We start from the raw sequence: 23,799 nt of genomic DNA, 5'->3' as shown, positions 1-23,799 counted from the left end.
TCAATGGGAGGAGGGGAATGCAATCAAGCCATATGTAAGAGTACTTAAAAGTAGATTGGATGGTGGGTGCAGTGTGAGGGCATTTTCCCTCAGTAAAGGATTAAGAACAGAAAAGACAGTGAGTTAATATCTCCCATCCCCGGAGCTCCAGTAATGCTCTAAGCAGGAGAGATCAAAGTGTGTAGGGAATTTTGCTGGAGCTCCATAATGTTTTATGCAGATTCAATATTTTGCTGGAGCACCATAATGTTATATTGGATTCCTGCATTGAGCAGTGGGTTGGACTCAATGGCCTTATAGGCCCCTTCCAACTCTATGATTCTATAATAACACTCAGCCAATTCCTATGTTACAGCAGCAGCCACTTCCCATGATGCTCTGGTAACATATTATTATGCTCTCCAAATGTCTTTGGGTGGTGAGAAGTCCCAGGGGTGCCATGCTGACACAGATTTAATTCCCTTTGGAAGGTCACTGGAGGTTTATTGGTATTTTATTATATATATTTACAAACATACAGGTTGGGCAGAGGTGCAGGCACAGCTTAAACACTGCAACAGATAGACAAATTCCACTGCCCTACTTCAGATCTAGGAACAGGGGATAAATTTGATCAGTTCGCATTAAGATGTGAACCTACTGAATTTGCACTCCCTGAATCAATATGTGGACAGAAACATGGCTGCACAGGTGGTAGGGCACATAACCCCTGAGCCACTCACTGTGGGGGTGATCTTTAGCTGGCCCTTGACTCCCAGGAGACATGAGCAGGGATTTGAACTCACAGACTCTGGGCTCCCAGCCAGGCTCTTCTCCCCACTGTGCTATACCAGCTGTTTAAAAATCACACTTCTTTTAATTTTGTGATGCTGTTCTCCAGCCATAAAAATATACATATTAGGAGGAAGTGTGCATAAGAATGCGTATATCAGTGAAAACAACATTCAAAAATGCCTTATACTAGGGAAAATGTGCATATTAAGAGAAGTGCATACTAAAATGCTGATGAATTTATTGTGAGGACTTGCTTTAAAAAAATCACAAACTGAGGCAAAAATGTGGTGAACTGAATTTAAGACTGGAAAAATTAGAAATTGAGAGAAACTGAAAATGACATATAATCCATCCCCAACACCGTAAGATGCTTATGCAGTTCAACACCTGAAACTCAAAATGTAGCCTGCCAACTTATACCAGAAGTGGTGCACTTTTTCCTTGTTTTGTTGAGGACTGCATTCCCTCAGGGAAAATCTGTCTGGGGCTGCATGCTGGCAGCTGGCTGTACTCTAAGGCCAGAGATGGGGAACCTGCAGCTCTCCAGATACCATTAGACTCCAACTCCCATCAGCCCCAGTCAGTGTGGCCAATGATTATAGGAACTGCAGTTCAACAACATTTGGAGAGCCACAGGTTCCCCATCCCTGCATTAAGCAGAATGAAGTGGCCATCTCAGGAGACAGATTCTGGGTGTAGGTGGTGAGTGGGGGTGAAGTACTGGAGGACAAAGCCCGTGCCCCCTCCTAAGTTAGCCTGCTACCCTCAAGCGCAGTGGAGGATGCTGTCCAATAACCAATGTTGAAAGAAGATTCATCTACAAGCCTGGTCAGCTTCTGCATATGGAATGGTGTGTGTGTGTGAGTGTGTGAGTCCTTTGCCTCAGGCAGCAAAAAGTCAGTGGGGTAAGGCAAGAACACTCCTGTCTGAAACACTGCAGAGCTGTTACCACTTAGCCCAGACAATTGCAAACTAGTTGGACTAATGGTTTGATTAAGGATAAGCAGCTTCAATCATTGGTGGTTAGTGCCCATCGGGACTGGTGGGGCGGAAGACAAGGAGCCCAAACAGTAGGTGGAACCAGAGCCAATGACAGGCAGAGCCATCTAATTCTAGTCTTCTCCCCATCCTCGTTCCTGATGATTTCTGCAAGTCCAGCACTAGGGGGGAGGAAAGGAAAGCAGTACCATCCCTTGGTCTGGTTGTAAGTAAGAAGACAGGCAGATGGGGGCTGGCTGGGGCAGACAGATTTTGGTGATGCAGAGCCTCATTCGTCCTAGTGGGCCAGCCTCTGCTGCTAACTGCAGAGTCTAGAAGTAACATTCTCACCTGTGCTTCACCATGGACTTCATCAACATGCAGAAAGTCAACAGACAGGAGATGACCAGGGAAGAGACGAAGCAGACTGCAAAACAGGAGCGGGTGGAGATATCACTGATCTGCACAAAGACTAGAGGTTTCTCGAGGTGCTCATCATCACACACACAGCATAACTGCAGGATGGTGGCAGCGTGGTTCGCACAGGTATCAGGCATAGCACTCAACACACTGTTAACTTACATTGGCTGTCCACAGCTCAAGTCAAACAACCTAGACTGAAGGTTTTGACTTTGCTCTTCCTGGTTTTCAAAATTACTCTTGTTTAAATTCTGCTAAAAGATCAAAGAAGTCTAAGAAGAGACACCAGGAGAGACCTTGAAGTTGCCCATCCACAGAGTGAGGACCTGGACAGCAGACTGAGCAGGCACTGAGATCACCTGGTCACACACTTCCCCAATATGGGAAGATGGATTATAATTCTATTCAGATCAGCTATTCATCACAGAGGGGTAAATGTACAGGCATGATTTCTGCCCCTGTGCTTTCCCCTCTGTGACTCACAGTAGCTCAGTATTGGGTGGTGATAGATTCCAGTCAGAAAATTGACTTAACCTTCCTTTCTCCTAAGCAGCCTCCTGGATCCAAATTCTGCCCTCAACAGTGAGTATTTGAGGATGAACATGATATTGGGAGCTCCAGCCATCAAATTCCAATTTAACATGCATTTGGCTCTGACTTCAGGGTGTCTTGGGCTAAAATGTCAAAGCTAGGGCTCCTCCAGGTGACTTGTTCCATGAGCGTCCATCCTGACAGGCACAGCACCAGCAGGTGGCCAGGTGGGGTATGGACTGAGGTCTCTGGCTGGTCCCAAGGGCCCCAGCTGCTCCTGAGGGGCCCCTTCCTAGATTTACAGGCTGAGCCTGGGAAGGTGGAGCTCCTTGATCTGCAATGGCATTAGGTTGTGGCATGTGATTTGCAGCTGTAAATCACACCCTGCAACCCAACACTGGTCATGGATTGCTCCTGGGGACCCCTGCCTAGATCTACAGGCTGAGGATGGGAAGGTGGAGCTCCCTGAACCACAATGGCATCAGGTTGTGGAGCAACATTTGCGGCCATAAATCATGCTCTACCACCCTACGCTGATTGCGGAGTGGGTGCTCCACTACCCTCCCAGACAAGACCTCCATGAGGCCAGTGTGGACTTCTGTGTCATCACATCAGCGCATGATGATGTCACAATGTGGAAGGCAGGGCGGCCACAGGGGGGTGTTGGTGCTCAAGGACCTCTTTTGACCTGGCACTGGCACTGCTTCCTAATTTGTTTGCATAATGTTACACAGAGGTTATGCAACATCTTCTCTTTAATGAGCATTTGTTCCAGTTTGTACGGAGATTATACAGCAATGAGCATTCATCATGACTTGCTTGCTTGGTGGTTATATGCCTTCCTGTTAACAATTCATTCATCCCACACTTGTCAATGAATTTCCCTGTCAAATGACAAAAAGTGCATTTTAAAATTTTGTTGTTATGCTAGAGTGACAGAGCACTTTAATCCACTTTAATTGTGCAAACCTAAATTTCAGTTATGTGCTTGAATCCCTCCTACAAAATACTGTCTACAGACAACTTTAGTTTTTAAGCACAATTGAACCCTGAAATAGACATGTATAGGATGGTGCTGTTTAAGCCTACTCAGAAGTTAAGTCCCACTGAATTCAATGGAGCTTACCTCCTAGGTAAGTGGGTGTAGGATTACTCTAGAAACAGCTAAGTGCATTTTTTTAAAAAAAATGAGAAAGGCTGTAGGGTTAGGTTTCCTACCCACTTTCTTGGGGATAGAGGGGTATGTGTACTATGAGAAAGATTCTAGTAACATTAAAAAACCCTCATCTGATAACATTGAAAATGTTTTATCCAAGTCTGCTTAAAGTCGGACCTAATTTATGCCCATCACAAGACTTCGAAAGAGGAGGAAACCAATTTTAATCACTGTAGACACCGTCACAGAACAGATTGGCCTTCTTCTGGTATTAGTTTCCCAGAAGACATAGACTGATAGGGACACCATATATTGCTGAGATCCTCAGCAGGGCCGGCCTCACCATAGAGGTAAAGTAGTCAATAGTCTGGGGTGCCAGAGTTCTAGATTCAGCTTAAATGTTAATGCCAGCCCTTTTATAGGAGACACATGGAGCAGAGTATTGATCAATATCTTCCAATTCTGACTGCCTGGGGCACTGAGGTGGAAGCTGTTTTAGCTGGAGATGATAGGACCAACAGTCCATCTGTCTGTCAGTCTATCTATCATCAGCTTCAAATTTCCCCTTCTCCATACCACAACTTTGTAGTTCTGCTCCTTCTGTGCCATCTGCTGGATTCCACCATATCTCAAAAGTCTTTGTGAGTGCTACCATCTGTGGGGTGAAACTTTTGGCTGCATTTCCCTCCCCTTTGCTTCTTGGCATCTACCGCTACTTTTAACTTGCTGGCAAATGGCCCAGCCTTCTCCCCATCCTCCAAAAAAGGATGAATGTTTTACTCATCTGCTTAAAGAAAAACCCCAACACAAATGTGGCATCCTACAATTATAAGAATCTTCACATGCCACAAAACACCCCTCAAATTAGTGAACCTTTCCCACAGACTAGTAGACAATGCCTGTGCTCCCTATTGCAATGCTGCCCTCCATCCAGAATCTATCCATGCTGAACTTCAGAAAGGTCCCTGGGTACAAGAGGACTAGAAACTTAGCATTTTCAAAAACAAAAGAAAGTAATTTTGGGAAGATCATCAGGAGAGGCCAGCCTGTGGCCCTCCAGATGTTGCTGGACTACAACTCCCATAATTTCTGATCACTGGCCATGTTGGCTGGGGCAGATGGAAGCTGGAGTCCAACAATAGCTGGAGGGTACAAGCCTCTCCCCACCCCTGCCTTAAATAAAGTTTAAAGTAGGGGCACCCCAAAACTCATAAAATGAGAGCACTACATTACAATTCAACCCAGCACAGCTTTTAAAGCAGCTCAGATTAATACTACACACTACTGTTTGCAGTCACCTGAATGTTACAATCATACTTTTGCAAACACATATAAGCTGCTTTTTATCACAACTGGAAGCAAAGATTCCAGGGGTGGAAACCTTTCCCTTCACGTGAAGCATGTGCTCTACCATTGAGCAAGTAGCCCCTTCACTAAAAGATGAACATGCAAATCAGTTCATTGTTGTAGCTGTCCAGGTATCCTGTACACTTGCAGGAGCTCTCCAGGGTTCTGGGCTGAAGTCTTTTCCACCACCTGCTTCCTGCTCCTTTGGAGGTGCCAGGGACTGAACTTGGGCCCTTTGGCATGCAAGGCATGTGCTCTACCACCACCAGGCTATGGTCTCTCCCAATGCTGTTCAGCATTGGCTCCAACAAGGAACTGGCACCAGAGAATAGGGATGTTAGAAAATTCCAACGAAAACCAAGACAGGAACAGAAATTGCCAGTGTTTGCTTATTCGTCCCATGTCTGTAATGGAAATCAATCCAGAGAATATACTGTTGTTGATTTCAGTCTGCAGATGATGTGTAACTGATGACTTTTCCCCCTTGGCATTGTGTTTCCCTTGCACTGAAATGAACGAATTACTCTAATTACATAAGTTACTTAAGTTCACCACAGTGAACAGCAAGATGAACAATGTCATCGTTGGTGGAAGATGAACTGCAGCAGAACAGAAGCAATGCTGCATGCAAGAAACACAGGGCAGAAAATGATGCCACCTTACATTCCTACTGGTCACTGCATGCTGCATATGCATATGCCTCTTTAGTTCTACCCTTGAGCTCTCCAGCATCTGTGACCATCTCCAATTTAATCCTGCTAAGTGCAGAAATGGACATCGCCAACAAGACTATGCCTGAAAAGACTCACCTTCTAGTGACCAAATGAAATGCTTAGCTGTTGCCAACTCCTTCTCTCCAGGGATTCCTGCAACGTTTTCAGAAGGGACCACACCAAACTGCACCAATAGTGCAGTCAGCTCCTTTGTCATTCCAGACCTTACTATCTGGATGTTGGGAACGAACGTCACAAGAAGGAGGAGGGCTACCTGTGAACCAAGAGACTACTGGTGAGGCTGGTCAACCAGCTAGGAAGAAATGTTCTTCCTATCTCGGAAGCTAGGGAAAGTTAGACTGAGATGAAAATCTGATCAGATTACCTTGGATGGCTTTAAAGGGGTATTAGACACATTCAAGGGAGGATAAAGCTATCAATGGCTACTAGACATGTAATACTTTAGTACCTCCACTGTCAAAGGCAGACTTGTGATTCTCCACACTTGTGATTCTCAGCAATCAATATTCAGAGGCAGATTGCTGAGAATCACAAGTGTGGAGAGCGCTTTTGCACTCAGATCCTTCTTGTGGGCTTCCCGTAGGTATCTGGCAGGTCACTGTGAGAACAGGATGCTGGACTAGATAGGCCTTTGGTCTGATCCAAGAGGAGTCTTATGTTCTTACCTGATAGACAGCTATCACAGCCATGGCTAAGGAGAGAACCAGCTTCAGAGGGAACTGGAAGCCTGCAATCCCAAAAAACACAGTCACACATGGATGGCCTGTGTTAGTCTGTTTCAGTAAGCACAACAAAGTCTCATGGCACCCTAAAGATTAACAAATTTTATTATGATGTAAGCTTTTGTGGGTTAGAGCCCACCTCACCAGATGCATGGAGGGTGATCTTCATGTTGTCAGGTTTGTATGGTGCAAAGAGGGGAAGAAGGCTGGGAGTTAAATGGCAATGGATTGCAAAAATACAGTCTGTGTCCATTCTGTTAGAGTTGAAATGCAACTGGTGATAACATGATCATCTTAGCATACCAGTTAAGCGTGGGTGTGTGGGTGAGAGAGAGGGAGGAAGAAAGGGAGGGAGACTGTATGTGCGAACGCATGAGTGCATAGGAGCTTATCTATCAAAGCATTTTCCAGCAACATTCTACCTTTGCCACAAGGTCATGCACACATGTGCTTTACGTGCACACCTATGTTCTATCAGCTCTGCACTACATGAAAGTGAACTGGGCTGGCCCAAGCAACTGAAGCATATAATCAAGAGATGTGTCCTAAAATCCCTAATCTCCTGCCCAACAACAAAGACAAAATCCCAGATTGGTACAGTTGTGATTTACTAAGCCAAATTCAGCCCACCAGCCAAGTAGGGTGACCTGCCAGGCTTGACAGCAAGACAATGGCAAATCAGGGTACCACAAAATGCACCTCCAGTTTGCCAATTGTTCAGTAGGGCTGTGAAATGGGACAAAAATACTTGCCCATTCAGAGTGAGGGCAGAAAGCATTGCCCTCATTCTGATTTGGCTTTAAGCTATCATTGCATAACTGGCAGCATCACTTGACATCATCACGATGTCTGTATTATCCCCGATTAGCCAGAAAGAAGCCCATATTGGTTTTCTTTTGCATCATATCTGCAGATTCTTTTTGCTATACGCACATTTGTATCCTCTTCTGTGGGTATGGTGCAGGACCTAAAAATAAACCAGGGGCCATACATGAGGAATAATTAAGCCTATTGAAAGATCGTTGCATGTAATACCTTCCTGAGGTGTGTAGATGTAAGAACATAAATATGAGCGGAGCCTTGAGAGCATGCTTGGCTTGGTTCTGCTGGTGCTAGAAGAGAGAGAAAAGGGTTTGGATGAGGCAGAGAGGAGATGCATGCAGTCAACTAAAGCATCAGTGGGGAACATTTGGCCCTGCAGATGTTGCTGAACTACAACTCCTATCAGCCCTAGCAAGCATGGCCAATGACCAGGGATGATGGGAGTCATAGTTCAGCAACATCAGCAGGGCCAAATGTTCCCTGTATCCAAACTAAAGCCACACACGAATACACGCACGCACGCACACACACACACACACACACATGCAAAGATGGGGTGGGAAACCTTTTACAGGCCAAGGATCACATTTCCTCATCAACAATCTTCTTCTGGGGGGGCACATGCCAATGGTGGGTAGGGCCACAGGAAAAAGTGGGTGGGGCCACAGCAACAATGGGTGGAGCAACTGTTACTTTATACACTAGGCTACTTTCCAGCATGCAAAAACCAGAGGTTTCTACATACATCTCTCCATCCATCCATCCATCCATCCATCCATCCATCCATCCATCCATCCATCCATCCATCCATCCATCCATCCATCCATCTAGAGGCATCACAATAGTTCCAGGAGACATCCCAGCTAGGCAAAAAGCCCTTGAGGACACAGAGCTGGACCAGCAAAGTGTGTGGCTTGAGGAGAGTCCAAATAGAGATTCTCCAGATAGAGAGGGCGACATTCAGGCCCCCTGGCCTGAGTTTCCCCACACTCTTTTAAGGGCATCCTGGAAGACTGCAGGCTTGGTGGATGGAAGAGCCCCAAGTCTCTACCACCACCCCACATTCATGCTTAGACCGGTTTCTTCACACTGCTCCTCCCCCTGCTCTGGATGCCTGGGGATGATCTGGGGTCAACATAGCTCCCAAATTCCAATCCTTATTCATCTCCAAATTTGGGGACACTGATGCTTTCCAAGTCAAATGAAAGGAAGGGTGTGCGTTAGGCCTTACCTTCTCTTTGGTGTTCTTTTTGCCAGGATATTCTTCAGATAGTCTTTGTAATAGCCACTCCCAGGCAGCTTAAAACAGAAGACAGGACACACAAACATAACAGAAAAGACTGACTGTTCAGCAAGAATGTTAGGGACAAGGTCACACTTGCAACATACCTTTAAGGTACTTTTACACCACTCTAACAGTTATGGTTTCCCCCAAAGAATCTTGGGAACTATAGTTTACCCTTCACAGAGCTGCAGTTGCCAGCATCCTTAATAAACTACAGTTCATGGGATTGTCCATGTCTGTTAAAGTGGCATAACAGTCCTTGAAAGGTATGGTGCGGACATGAGCCCAGAGACCTCCCCTCACGTCTGCACTTTTATCAGACAGCACTTGAAATATGGGGGGGGGCAGAAGTAGGAGCATTGCTAGATACTTTAGGGACTCAGGATACAGGCCCATAACACAAATTTGCATATGCTAATTTATAAGTAAAGTTGCCTCTGGGCACATTTAAGATGGTGGGTGGCTGGGGGCTCACCGGCACTGCATTTTAGAGTATACCTAACACAACCCACCCTGTAAGCAATATAATCTTTTTTTTAAAAAATAGCTTTTTTTAAGGGAAGGAAATGAGCAACAGAGGAAGCTGCCTTATACTGTGTCCATCTAGCTCAATATTGTCTACATTGGCTGGCAGCAGCTCTCCAGGTTTCAGATAGGGGCATTCCACGCTTACCCACAGATGCCGGGGATTGCTCCTGGGATCTTCTGCATGTAAACCAGATGTTCTACCACTGAGCTATGACTTTTCTCCATAAATGTAACCCTCCATAGGAGGTAAGAGATGTGGGTTTCAGCCTGACATAAAAGACCCCCACCCGCTGCTCCCATCAATGCCCTGTTGAAAAAGGCACAGTGGTCTTAATTAATCCCCAAGTCCCACCCTCAACTAGTCTAGATTTTAGCCAAATCATTCTCCACATAGCCTTCTAAAACAGTAGCTAAAGGGGCTATTGCAAAACGGAATGGGGGCTGATATGAGGATGCTTTACATACAGTGAGGACTGGTGGCCCGAATGTTAATGGGACAGTGAATCTGCTCCAGGTTTTAGCCCAAACTTTCAAGGAGCTGTCCAAGGGCCATCTCCTTGAAAGTTCAGACTAAAACCCAGAGCAGATTCACGGCCCCACTGACATCGGAGCCACCAGCTTCCACTGTTTATGTATTAAAAGAATATTAGGTACACACTTGTAAAAAACCCCCATTAAATATGAACATGCTACACAGGTGCAGTTTTGCTATATGTAAAGTTAAGAGTCAGTCAATTAGCAGAAAACAAACTCATTGATATTCCTAATAATGCCCCTCACCCACCCCAAACCCAGAATTAATTGGTGAGCCATCATCAACTTATGGGCTGTTTAATTCATAGCCAGCCTTGTTTAGGCTTCTGGTACCCTTGAACAGCTGCAGCATTGCCTGAATCCCTTATGTTTCCCACAGAGCTAATGCTACATTGCAGGAATTATGGGAAGTTCAAATGGCCCTTTGCTGCTGCCAGGAAAACTTATAGCCAGGGACCCAATCACAGAACACTTTGCCAAGTGCCACCTGAAACCTAGAGCCAGTCCTGTTTTTTAGCTGGAATGGAGCATCAGTGTAACAGGGTCTATTTTAAGATGCTGTGGGCCATTGTGAGCCACAGAGATAATGCAAGCAATTCATCAGAGAGAGATTTAATAGCAGGCACCACTTGAAAAATCAGGGCAAAGAGAACTATGTAAAGAATCTTTTTTTTTTTTTTAAAGGTGGGGGCAGGGAAGACCTCACAGGATTCTCCATTATTCTCTTGAGGAACAAAATGACCAGAAAATATAGCCTGTAGGGAATGTAATTCAGGGGGAAAACAAATAGAAATAAACACCAGTTCTACAGGAAGATTCATTGGCCATTCATTGACCAGTCAGTTCTAGTGCAGTAGAGGAAATGTATTAGCAAAGCCTTTGATTGGTAAAAGCAAACAGTCCTATCTTTTCAAATGTGCAAAGAGGTCAGCTATGCTGGTAAGAGAGAACGTGCAGGAATGCCAAAGAGAAAGAATGCATGTCCCAGGGCTGTGTGTTAGGACCGATGGCTCAGGCCATCTCCATTCTATGTCAGTTTTGTGAGTGTGCTATGTGCCTTCAAGTAGTTCAAGTTGATTGTTGTCTGTAGTTATGATTCAAGAACATAAGAAGAGCCCTGCTGGGCCAGACCAAAAGCCCATCTATTTCAGCATTAATGGCAACCCAACCCCAACGCTTTTGGGAAGCCCGCAAGCAGGAAATGAGCACAACAGCACTCTCCTCACGTATGATTCCCAGGAACAGGTATTCAGAGGCACGCCTCCTCCAACAAGCCTAATCTCCCCATAGCACACAGTGACTGCTTCTGAAAAGGAGGGGGCTTTCTGAAACAGGTTGCAATATGACATCTGAGTTTGTTCAAAGCAAAGTCATCACTACTGTGCTTGCCTGGCCCTTTAGCACGCCTAAGGTAGCTCTTTGGATTCTGGCCACTGAAAAGCAGGGCATGGACATCTGGTAACATGAACCTAAGAGGCTGCTTATATCGAGTTAGACCTACTGCTTATCTGGTGATGTCACCTGTCAATCACAGGTAGCTGCATTAATTAATTTTTGCATTTTCGCATTATCACTTAAGTAACTGAGCCTTCATTCCTTTGAGCATTCCTACTAGTGGTAGTTCTCTGCCACTCCAGATAGGAGCCTTTCCCAGCCCTCCACGGAGATGTCGGGGATTGAACTGGAACCTTCTCCAAGCAAAGCATGTGCTCTACCACTGAGCTATGGCCCCTTCAAAAATGTTCTCACCTGTGCTGATTAATCTGCAAAGACTCATGCACACATTCCAGTCACCATTTGATACTACTAGTCAGTGAGCAATTGCTGTTAGGTGCAAACTGGCAGTATGATAAGCAGGCAAGAGAGGAATGCTGGAAGATGCCAGTATCTGATACTTCCAGCATCCTCTTGAGCAGAAAGCACAATTGTTTTTACAAGGTTCCTGCAGACATGCAGACAGCAAAAAGCAAAGCCATCCATTGTGGCTCCCACTCGTTTGGGAGGAATTCCCTCCCAAACAATCTCCGTCACGCCCCCACTATGATGAGCTTCCACCAGGCCTTGAAGACCTGGCTCTTAAGACAGGCTTTTGGGATAGGTTAGGTTTTTTATACTGTTTAGAGTTTAATGTTTTAATGTATTTGTATATTTTTATTTTGTACATTGCCCAGAGTGGCTGGACAACCAGCCAGATGGGCGACTAATAAATCTAATAAATAAATAAATGGGCTTACACAGCTGAACATGTCCAAACAAGGGGAACATTCCTATGAGAAACTTCCCCTTTACCCTGTTGAGTTTAGCTGGTGGCAGCAGTGCTGTGATTAGCGCCAGGTGACTTGGAGTCGCTATTTATATCCCTCAGTGTAGAGCCACTGTGGGGCAATATGGGAAATTAAAATGGCAGTGGCTTCCAAGCCCAGCCATCCAGTGATCACCAGCATGTCAATATTGCTGCTCACTGCCAGGTAATCCCACCTGGGGGCACCTTGCTGAGATCCTCCTCCAACTCAGAGTCAGACAAAGAGTTGTATGCAATGTTAATCATACACAGAGTAGACCATTTAAATTAGCAGACATGACATGACTAACTTAGGCCCATTACTTTCAATGGGTCTGCACTGAGTATGACTAATGCTGGCTACAGCCCAGTAGAACTAACGCATTGCCATTGACAGTAATGGCATTGCTGAGCTCTCACTTTTGCCAAACTAAAAAGATCCAATTAGGCGATTCTACATCTTCCAACAGTTTCTCCCACATTCTCTATGTGCATTTTTTATTTTTTTAAAAAGCATCTGATTCATGTGACCTATTTCAAAAGTCTCATATTTTCCATCTGCCTTGCCAGCCATGATAACAGTTGCATAGGTGCTAATTACATGGCTACACATGCCTAATTACATCTGGTGCACGAGGAGACAGTGATGGCGGGCTTGTCATTTTGAGGGTTGCAGGATCCCAGCTGGAGATCTGTGAGAACATCTGAGGTGGAGTAAGACTGAACGTTCTGTTCGCAAAAAGAGAAAACTTAACTCTTTAACACAGAGTTGTATAAACAGGAGGATTTGGATAAACCCTAAATTCCGCATGCCGATTTATATTTGCATTTGTGCTTTATTGTTTATCTTTTAAAGAAGAGAGAGCTTTTTCTCTTAAAATAAAGATCACTGTGCCAGCCATTTGGATAATGAGTCCGTGGCTAAATACCTGCTCCCTCTCCATGTGGCACCACAGTAAGGCATCAGTTCTGCGCTGAATAGAAAACATTGAAGCTCAAATATTCTTGTGCTAAGTGGTTTATAGGACACAATAAATAAATACTTCTAACTGGCCATCAAAAAAGTGGATTTTTTAAAATAACCAAACTGTCTTTCCCACACCCCCTGAAATTTGAGGGCACTCTGATTGTGGGGAGGGATAGGGGAGGGATTTGACTCAGTTTGCATTTAAAGGTGAAGCTTCCAAATCAATATGAGAACCAAAACACAACCTTCAAAACACACAATTTTCTGAATTTTGTGATGCCGTTCTCCAACTTAACAATGTTTACGGAAAATCCATATATTAGTGGAAAGTGTGTATAAAAATGTTGGTGAAAATAACATGCAAACCTGCATTATATTAAGGGGAATTGCTTGCAAAACTGTGTAAGAACATAAGAACATAAGAAAATAAGAAGAGCCTGCTGGATCAGGCCAGTGGGCCATCTAATCCAGCATCCTGTTCTCACAGTGGCCAACCAGATGCCTGGGGGAAGCCCGCAAGCAGGACCCAAGTGCAAGAACACTCTCCCCTCCTGAGGCTTCCGGCAACTGGTTTTCAGAAGCATGCTGCCTCTGGCTAGGGTACATTTGTCAAAACTGCAGACAGACTATTTATTAGTAGAAATTGACAATAAATTCTGAAGAATTTTTATGGGATTTTTTTAAAAAAAATGCAAAAATGTGGAGAATTGAATTTAAGATTAGAAAAATAAGAAACTGGGATAACTTAAATGGACAGTTCCGTTCCTCCCTAATTATGGGTGATCTTGGGAGGAGAATGCAGAACAATTATGAATGCTCCCGGCAGAAGTGTACTACACTGGCAGTCAGCAAATGGTGTGAACTGATTCAGATGACCATTTCAGCTCATGGAAGCCACAGGCAAACCTATCCTGGAAAGACTCCCAGTTGAGTCCATTACTGAGGCACATTTACTGCTGTGCAAAGGTGATTCCGTGGGATGAATTGACAGCAGAGCTAACATTTATCAGAAGACTTTTTTTCTGAAAAAATTTCTGAGATTTTTTTTTATGGTCCCTAGAGAAAGGTGGACACTTTGCAGAATTTACTTCAAATATTTTTAACTTTTTTGTGACCAACATTTCCACCCTGCAATGCCCCAGAATGACACTAGGGCCAGTTCACATGGTGACTTACTGTGAGATTGATGCTACTTGCATCCCTGTTTAATTTGCATGGTTCACATGACGTTGCAGGCAAAGAGAAGCTAGGACATAGTTTTCCCCTTAAATTCTCATTAAACAATCCAGGGATAATGCGAAAAGTGAATGAAAAACCATTCCGGCTTCACAGCATTACTCCATATAGGTGCTTTGCTTTGACATTTTTTACTGGGTGGGTGGATCCTTGCTTTCAGATACTCCCCTTTCTTTGTCCGCTAAACTCTCCATGAATTTCATTTTGTTTCTGGTGGCTTAACCAGCCACTTCTGCCTCTCTCTTCTACATAGGAGTTTCCTATAGCCTTCCTTCCCCCCAATCAGTTTCATGTCAATTGCACCCCAAGGCTCTGGGCTTCAGTCTGGAGAGGTGTGCAATTGAAAAGATGAAACAACAAAACTGACAAAGAAAACCACCTCCCCCCTCTAATCCTGGGCTCCTGCTGGGAAGAAGGGTGGGATATAAATCAAATAATAAATAATCAGTATCATGTTAATTGCACCCCAAAGCTGTGGGGCTTCAGCAGGGAGAGGTGTGCAATTGACAAGAAACACTGACAAAAAAACCCTTCCCCTTCTCTGTTAGCAATAGTGATACATTGGAGGGAGTAAACAAGTAAATTTGGGAGCAGGGGCATGAAACAGTGACACCAATCCTTCCCAGAGGAACACTGACTAGTGTGAACGGAAAACAGTGGATTTGAAGGTAGGAAGTGTGGACCTTGCTAATCTACTGCAATGGCAAAAGCTGCGTCTTTACTACATCTTCAGCTCCTGTGTGAACAAGCCCTATGTTCAGGGCATCGTGGAGGATGTAAAATGGTGGCTATACCACCTACCTTTATAACAGCAGGAACTCCACCCCCACCCCTCACATGATATTAGGTAAAATGAAAATTGTGCTACTGATAAGAATGAGCCCCATGCCCAAGAAAGTGTTGGAAAAAATGTTTCCTCCCTCGAAAAAGTTAGCAAAATTGTCCCTCAGTTTCTCCACCTACAAATTGCCCCCCCACAATTTGGGAATTCCCCCCCCCAGGTCTCCACCTCTCTATTTCAAAGGCCATTTGCACACCACTGAAATTAAATTCAGGATGGATACATCATTCCTCAAGACTCTCTCTGCCCAAGCCAACCCCAAATCTTAGCAAAATGGAGTTAATAATGACAACTTATATTCTATCTAGTCAGGACTGGGGAACCTGCAGCCCTCCAGATGTTGCTGGACTACAACTCCCAATAGTCCCTGAACCTTGGCCGTGCTGGTTGAGGCTGATGGGAGTTGGAGTCCAATAACATCTGGAGGACCACAACATTTCCCCAGCTCTCAATCTAGGAAGTTAGAAAGCTGTCTTTCAACAGGCATACTCAGAACAGAGATGTGTGTAGAAAATGAAATATTTAACTTTTAAAAAGCACACATGCTTGCATGTCACCTTGGCATTTCAGAACTGCCAAGTTGGCCAGGTTCCATTCTCCATTTCTATACAGAATCTAAGATTTGTGCTCACTCCAAAAATATAAATCACATATTTACAATGCCTTGTATAATTTGCACCTGTTTCGCAACGGAAACAGTTGGGAGTCAGAAACACAGGCACTCATTAGACAGGCCCACATGCTCAACTGCAATATCAACTTCTCATCACCACACCATTTCAGAATTCCTGCCTATCACTCCATTTAACACCAAAAAAGTCTTCTTATTTTCTTACCACCCGCACAAACTGAAACTATTATTACAGAGCTGGAAAAATCATTCACAAAGACTGGGATGCTTCTGGAATTAGAGTACCGTGAATACCTATACAAAATAAGCTTATCTAGATTAATGCACAGATTGGAACTTGCCTACTGCAGTAGAGTGAGTGACCATAGCTCAAGGGTAAAGCACAGACTTTGCATGCAGATGTCCAAGGTTCAGTCACTGGGATCTCCAAGCAAGGCTGGGAAAGACACATGCCCCAAATCCTGGAAAGCTGATGCCAGTCAGTGCCAGTCAGCCTTTCTCCTGGTATCTTCTGGATGCTTTGGACTACAACTCCCATCAGCCACAGCCAGCATGGCCAACAGTCACAGATGATGGGAGTTGGGTGTTCGAAACATCTAAAGGGAACCAAGCTGAGGAAGGCTAGCGTGGGCACATTCAGCTAGATGGACCAATGCTTGACTCTAATGGTATACACTGCTTAGACATGCAAATGGTTAAGCGGTATATAAATGTCACAAATAAATGAATAAATATTCACTAATAGGCAAAAAAACCTTGTGGTTTAAGAATGTACCTATAGCCTACAGATATTTCTATCCAACTTTGAAAAGCAGGGAAATTGGGCAGCTATAGCGAATGCACCAGGGGAGCAGGAGACCTGACCTCCTCTCTGAGATATTGTACTGCCCTACAAATTTGTCAAAATGCAAACACAATTTGGGTTGGTCTTTCACAGTCCAATCCACTTCCTGTGTAGCTTGGAAGAATTTGGTGACATGTGCCTCTGAGCATATGGTGAATGGTGGCAACACCTGCAGTCAGCCCAAATAACAGAAACAAGACATGTGCTATGCTGATCTTGTTTTAGCAGGGAGGAAGCAGCAATATTAAAACAGTTGATATAGTTCAGATAGTCACTTTAAATATGTTTGATTTACTTTGCCACTCTCATGGCTGAATAATAAGGCACCTTCCTTTGTTCCACTTCTACTCTCGGTAGTTAAAACCAGGAGTGACTAACCTGTGGCCCTCCAGATTAGGGATGAGGGAGATATTCTATTCAGTCCAGATTTAAAGGTGCATTTGTCAAATTTTCGCTTTCCAAAACAACACAAGAACCAAAGCACAGCTGTCCTTTGACATTTGCACTTATCTTAATTTTGAAATGCAACCAAGCAATGTTTACAAAAATACACATAAAAGGGGAAAGTGTACTCAAAATGAATATATTGGTGAAAATAATATACAATAATGTATTAGACTAGGATAAATTGCTTGAAAAATGTGTAAGTCAAACTGCATACAAAAATGTATTTATTAGGAGAAATTTGAACTAAAATGGTGGAGTATTTTCATGAGGATTTTTTTTTAAAAATCACAAATTGCTGCAGAACTGTGGAGAACCAGATTTAAGGTTAGAAAAATGAGAAACAGAGAATCAAAATTGATAGAAATTCTATCCCTACGCTGGATATCGCTTGGCTACATCTATAAGTCATGCTGGCTGAGGTTGATGGGAGTGAGATTCCAATAACATCTGGAGGTTAGGCATCCTTGGTTGAAAAATATCAAAATATGCACTTGAACATATATTTTGAAAGAAAACACATACCTTTCATACATATTTAAATATGCAAATTGAAGATTAGTCCAGTCATAGAAAATAGTAGAATTATGAGCAAACAGATGAAACAGTAACAGGGACCAGATATACACATACCTCTCTACATTAAGATTGAAAATGAAGAATTTTCAAGCTTCAAAAATGGATGGGTTTAAACTCAAAAGGATCTGTTTGGAAATCCAGACTTTTTTTTTAGCTGAAATGCTGAGTTTCAGTGTGTAATTGTATGCTTTCATGACCCAATGAGACCACCATTTTGTAAATAAAAGGAGCCAGGTTGTCACTTTTAAAGAACTGACATTGCTCTGAGCCTTTAGCAATCAGTGTAGTCCTGGTGCCTTTAACAGCAGCCTGACATACAGTAAGTAATTTTCCTGGCAGGGAAATAATAAAACGTTTTACCCATTAACATTTCTTTGTGTCAGACTATTGTTAAAAGCACAGGAGAAGGGACAGTAACAAAAGGTGGGCAACCTCCCCCCGGGGCCCACATCTTTGGATTTGGAAGCTCGGCTCATAGGATCAGAATTTGTGTCCTGATCTGCCACTAGGTAGCCAATGTGGTGTCCTCCAGGAGTTGCTCGACTCAAGCAAGGCATATTAAATTATTCTATCTTTTTACTTTTTAAGAGGTCACCCCTGTTAAGATGAGGTGGTGCTAATTTTAATGTTAAATAGACCCCTTTGGTTTGGTTTGGTTTGGTTTGGTTAGGTTTGGTTACAAGATCTGAACAGGGTGGTTCATGACAGATGCTCTTGGAGGTCACTGATTCATAGGGTTGCCATAAGTCGTAATCAACTTGAAGGCACATAACAACAACAACAAGATCCCTTTGGAAGCAGTATGCCTTGGAATACCACTTGCTGGGAATTACAAATGGGGAGAATGCTGTTGTGCTCAGTTTCTGCTTGTGAGCTTTCCAAAGACATCTGGCTGGCCACGCTGAGAACAGGATGTTGGACCAGACTGGCCTTTGGCCTGATTCAGCAGGATTCTTCCAATGTTCTTAAGGGATTAGACAATTTTATGGAGGATAAAGCTATCAATGGCTACTAGCCATGACGGCTAGGTTCTATCTCTGCTGTATGTAGAGTACTGTATGTACTGTAAATCAGAGCTTGGAAAAGTTACTTTTTGAACTACAACTCCCATCAACCCAATCCATGGCCATGCTGGCTGGGGCTGATGGGAGTTGTAGTTCAAAAAAGTAACTTTTCCAAGCTTTACTGTAAATACCCATTACTGGCAATCACAGGTGGGGAGAGTGCTGTTGCACTCAAGTTCTACTTTCAGGCTTCCCATTGTCATGTAATTGTCCACTCTGCGGACAAGGGTAGAGCATCTTCCTGGCATGCATAAGGTCCCCGGTTCAATCCCCAACATCTCCAGGTACGGCTGGGAGAGACTCATGCCTGAAACCCTGGTCAGGCAATGCTAGTCTGTGTAGACAGTATTGAGCTAGATGGACCAATGGTCTGACTCAGTATCAGGCAGCCTTCTCTGTTCCTAGCTAGATAGGTCATTGGCCTAATCCAACTGGATCTTCTTATGTTCTTATGATCAACTCTCATCAGTCCCAACTAGCAAGGCAAGGGATGATGGGAGCTGTCTACACCTGGCCTAATGTCACAGCCAATGCACACTTCCCATGTTCTAGGGATGGATCCCTGGCTGAAAAAGTAAGTCTGTTGCATCATATTCTTATGCCAGTTTTATTCCAGGGATGGAGAAGCTGAGCTCATGGCCCTCCCAAAATTTGTTGGACTACAACTTCCATCATCCCTGACTACTGGCCATGTTGGCTGGGGCTGATGGGAGTGGGAGTTCAAGAACATCTGGAGGGCACCAGGTCCCCCCCTCATTCTATACAGTCTCCAATAGGAACTGACGATGCATTATTCATTACTTTGACATAGTGATATTGCATTGCATTACCTCCTCAGCAACCATCATCGTCTTCTGTCTGAAACTCTTCACAAGCTGTGCAGGATACCAAAGGCTCAAAATCACAAGGCACAAAGTGATAGGGAGATAAGAAAGCAGGGAATAGTACCTATAAATCTGAGAGGAGACAAAGAAGAAGGCTATGAGATGAACAAACCACACAAGGCCATTTGGCATTCCACTCATAAATCTCACTACAAGTGACAATGCAGTGGAGGAACTTGGCAGATTCTCAGTACCAGGTCCCAGTAATGTGATCACCATGGGCCACCAGGAATCTCTTCCGGGTGACCATATTTGTGGATGAGCACCACCAAGTGAGAGGCCCTTCCACTTGCTCGAGTTCTCTGTGAATTGTGGAGAAAATGTGTGTGTGTGTGAGAGAGAGAGATCTCAGGAATGACTCAGGAATGAAAGGGGATAAATAGTTCTCTTTGGACTTTGGAAGGAGGGGGGTCAGTGAGAAGCAGCAAGATTCTCCATCACAGCTTTGAATTCCATCAAAAGCCTATTCCAATACCCCCTTCCCAAAGAGTCCTCTGGAATGAGGAAGCAGGATGGGGGAGGGTTGTTGACTCGCCTTGATGAGTGCCATTGGAGCAAGGGTGGGGAACTTTAGGCTGAAGGACTGAATGCAGGGCTGGTGCCAGAAGGTGGCCAGGTCAGGCCCTGGTCAAGGGCTCCTAAAGGGTCCCTCCTTAGAGTGGGTGGGTAGCACTCCCTTCAGCGATCTGAGGCAGCTTCAGCTCCTGACCCTGCCATGGATCACAGAGAGGGAGCTCTCAGGCACCCCCCCACTACTGTGCAGGCCCATGACACATGCCCACATGCCCCACCTACTTCTCCCTCAAAGTAAATGCTGGCTGCACTGCAGGCACATGCCTGCCATCCACCAATATGGCAGCCGAGGCTTCCCTAAGGGGCTGTTGCTCCTGATGCCATCTTGGTTGATGGCATTCATTTCAAGGGAAAGGTAGGTGGGGTACATGAGCAGGTGCCAGGCCCTGGGGCAGGCTGGTGCCCAAGGGCCCCCGCATGCCTGGCACTAGCCCTGACTGAATGCTGCCCTCCAGGCCTCTCTTTCTAGCCCTTGGGATTGAGCAGGTGACACTGCTCAGTTGCCCTGCTCTGCGCCCTCCTCAAGTGACTTTGCCTGGCTGGAAGGTGTTCTTGAGCTGTAATAATGCCTCTTACTTGCCTGGATGGAGGAGAGACAGATGGCCGATGGGTGTAGGCAGAAAGCTCTTGCTTTTGACTGTACGAAGGAAAGAGTCACACCTGTGGCTGCACCCACTTTTGCTTCTGGCCCCTCCTACCACCGGCATGCAGCCTCCAGAAGGTTGCCCAGGAGAGAATATGGCCTTGAGCTGAAAACAGATCTCCACCCCTGCTTCCAAGGCATCAGAAGACACTGGAAGCAAGGGTCTGTCCTCAGTTATGTTCTTTGTGGAAACAAATGTACTGTGCCAAAGCTCCTAGACATCTTTGGAGTGACTTCCTGTGCCAGGAGGACAGGACACTTTCTTCTACTTCCTTAGGTCAAGGCACCATAGCCACAGATGAGGGGTAGAGCGTCTGCCTTGCACAAAGAACATCCTGCATTTAATGTCTGCTGTCTCCAGGTAGGGCTAGGAAAGACTCTCTGCTTGAAACCCTGGAGACCCACTGCCAGTCAGAGTTGACAATACTGAGCTGGATGGGCCAATGGTCAGACTCGGTATAAGGCAGCTCCCTGTGTTCCTGTGCACTGCTAATAAATAAATCCTGAGCTGAAAGCACGTGTGAGGCTCCTTGCCTTATCTACCCCCAATATCTGATTCCCAGTGAGCCCTTTCCTGGTCCTTGTGGCGTGATCCCTGACCCCAGTCCCTGGGACTGATAGGGCAGAAACTGCGGAGACTAACAGTAGGTGGAGCCAGAGCCAATGACAGGCAGAGCCACCCATTGGAGGCTGGTGGCTCCGATGTCAACGGGGCAGTGAATCTGCTCTGGGTTTTAGTCTGAACTTCCAAGGAACTGTCCAAGGTGCTGAGCACCAGCCTCCACTGCAGGCAGTGGTTGGGTCTTGAGGCCTACAAAGCTGGGCCAGGCAAACAGAGTTGTAGCCAGTCAATTCCTACTCAGAGGAGACCCCCTGAAATCATGGATCTCAATTATTTATTCCAAACATTTATAGACCACTTAATCATTTGCGTTTCTACGTGGTGTACATTAAAAAGCCATACATAAGATAATAAAATCATCATAAAACCTAACACTACCTTAAAATGCCTGCTGGAACAAGAAAGTTTTGGTCACATGCCTGAAGCTCAACCAGGAGGGTGCCTGCCTGATCTTAGCCAGGAGGGAGTTCCACAGGTTTCGGATTAGTTATGCACATTAATTTCTATGAGCCTGAGTAGGGCTAACACTGGATACAACCCATAGGCATTGTACAATTATGCATCTCCTAGTCCCAATGCATCACACAGAACATGGACAGATGTCCTCGCGCGTGCCCCCCAACACTCAGTCTCTCCAGGGTCAGACTTCTTCTGCCAAACATCCCCACAGCCATTTCTAATCAGCTCATGCCAGACAGAAGAAAATGGCATGACCTTCCAATCTGCACCACTGGTTGCCTTTACCTTGGGTGATTGAGGGCATTCCACCTTCTGCCAGAGATGGACCACACAGTGGCACCAGGACAGCAAGCAGCCAAAGAAGTAACCAGCTCTGTGTCTGACTGTAGCACATGCAATTAAGGGATAGTAGAAGGCAGGGTAATAGAGCAAAGCCATGATCTTCCAGTACTCTAGAGAGGGAGATCAAAGGGAAAGAGAAGGGCAGAGATTAAGACCGTAAATAGCATGGCAGAACAGGCAATTCAGCAATCCAGCCATGCTGACAAGGGTGCAAGGGCAAAATCAGTGATGGGATTCCCACATCTGTCCCTTAAGAATACTGCATCAGCCTTCCCCATGCAAAAAAGCTCATTGGAAATCATCACCTTGTAGTTGGTGCAGAAGTGTGGCTACCACTTTTGGGATGGGCAAATCTGTCCATTTCAGCTCCTCGTTTGTCCGCCGTCAAAGTTCAGTTCTCCACATCAGTTTGCAAAGTCTTCATGAACATTTGTCAGTATTTTAGTGTGTATTTCCCCAAATACACACAATTTTGTATGCAATGTTGCCTAATTTTTTTTTGCAAGCAAGCAGCTTCAACTAATATAATATATGCATCTCTGTATGCTTTGTAGATGTATTTTTGCGTGGTTGGAGAACATTGCAAAGTATGGAGAAATGGAAATGTTGGTGGTAGCTCTGTTTCAGTTCACCTATTGCTTTGAAGTGTGAATCAGATAGGTTCACCTTTAAATGTGAACTAAACTGAATTCCTTCCTCATCCTTAGCTTCCATCCATCCTTGACCCATTTCCTCATGCCCCTAAATGTAGGGTGTCACCCCTGAACTCAGAACTGCTAAGTTGAATCCAGACATTCCTGGATTGTTCCCTGCCATGCATAGGGGAGCAATCCGGCAATGTATAGCCTAATACAACCTCTTCACATCCAGCCATCGTACAGTTTTAGGAAACACCCCACAGAATAGATAATAAATTATCTGGGGCTTAACTCTGGAGGATTTCTGGTTCAAATTAAGACTGCCTGGGTTCCTCTTTCCAGCTAGGATTAGCAACCGCATCACAATGATTTCTCCTTACCAATTTCCTTCCCAAAGTAATGAATGGTGTATGTTCATCTTTAAAAACACCCATCTATATACACCATGTCTTGAGAACCCTAACTGGGCAAAGTCCCCAGATATGTCTATATAGTGTGTTTACAAAAAACTGTGAACACATATATGCGACTGCATTTTACACAACTATCTGATGGGTGTACAGCAAAGCAGCTTTTTGAGTACTTTAGTACTCAGTGAAAACCAGAACATAACAGGATTCCTTTATAATAGCAGTGGCAACATATGATGGCTTTGGTGCAGCCTTCCCTAACGTGGCGCTCTCTAGCTGCCAGCACCACAGATAAGCCATCCTAAGTCTTGCAAAGCTTTGTCAAAGTGTGCAGCCAGGCAACTACCAGCAGTAGGAGCTTAAGTGGCAAGGCAGCAGCTAGTAAGGGGGCACACTTGCCCTATCAACCTGATGGGGGCTTGGTGGCACTCATTCTGTCTATCCCCTCAATCGGTTGCCTGAGACAAGTGGCTCAGTGTGGTTCATGGTTAAGGATGGGTGAATCTGTCA

The 23,799-nt window shown here is 44.8% G+C and overlaps 1 protein-coding gene across 1 annotated transcript in view; it reads right to left on the bottom strand.

Annotated features, from left to right (window-relative positions):
• The window catches only part of STRA6 (signaling receptor and transporter of retinol STRA6), a 57,206-nt gene that overhangs the window by 14,172 nt on the left and 19,235 nt on the right, over positions 1-23,799 (bottom strand). The window contains exons 5-11 of the mRNA XM_061594951.1: positions 22,185-22,351; positions 19,549-19,674; positions 8,716-8,783; positions 7,698-7,774; positions 6,606-6,667; positions 6,016-6,193; positions 2,104-2,179 (exon numbers count right to left, since the gene is read on the bottom strand). Coding sequence (XP_061450935.1) covers positions 2,104-2,179; positions 6,016-6,193; positions 6,606-6,667; positions 7,698-7,774; positions 8,716-8,783; positions 19,549-19,674; positions 22,185-22,351 — 754 coding nt within the window. The remainder of the gene's footprint in view (positions 1-2,103; positions 2,180-6,015; positions 6,194-6,605; positions 6,668-7,697; positions 7,775-8,715; positions 8,784-19,548; positions 19,675-22,184; positions 22,352-23,799) is intronic.

This window comes from Rhineura floridana, chromosome 14 (genome assembly GCF_030035675.1).
Source record: "Rhineura floridana isolate rRhiFlo1 chromosome 14, rRhiFlo1.hap2, whole genome shotgun sequence".
Taxonomy (NCBI): Eukaryota; Metazoa; Chordata; class Lepidosauria; order Squamata; family Rhineuridae; genus Rhineura; species Rhineura floridana.
Note: the sequence above shows the minus strand (reverse complement) of the source record. Positions and strands in the feature narration are given on the sequence as shown.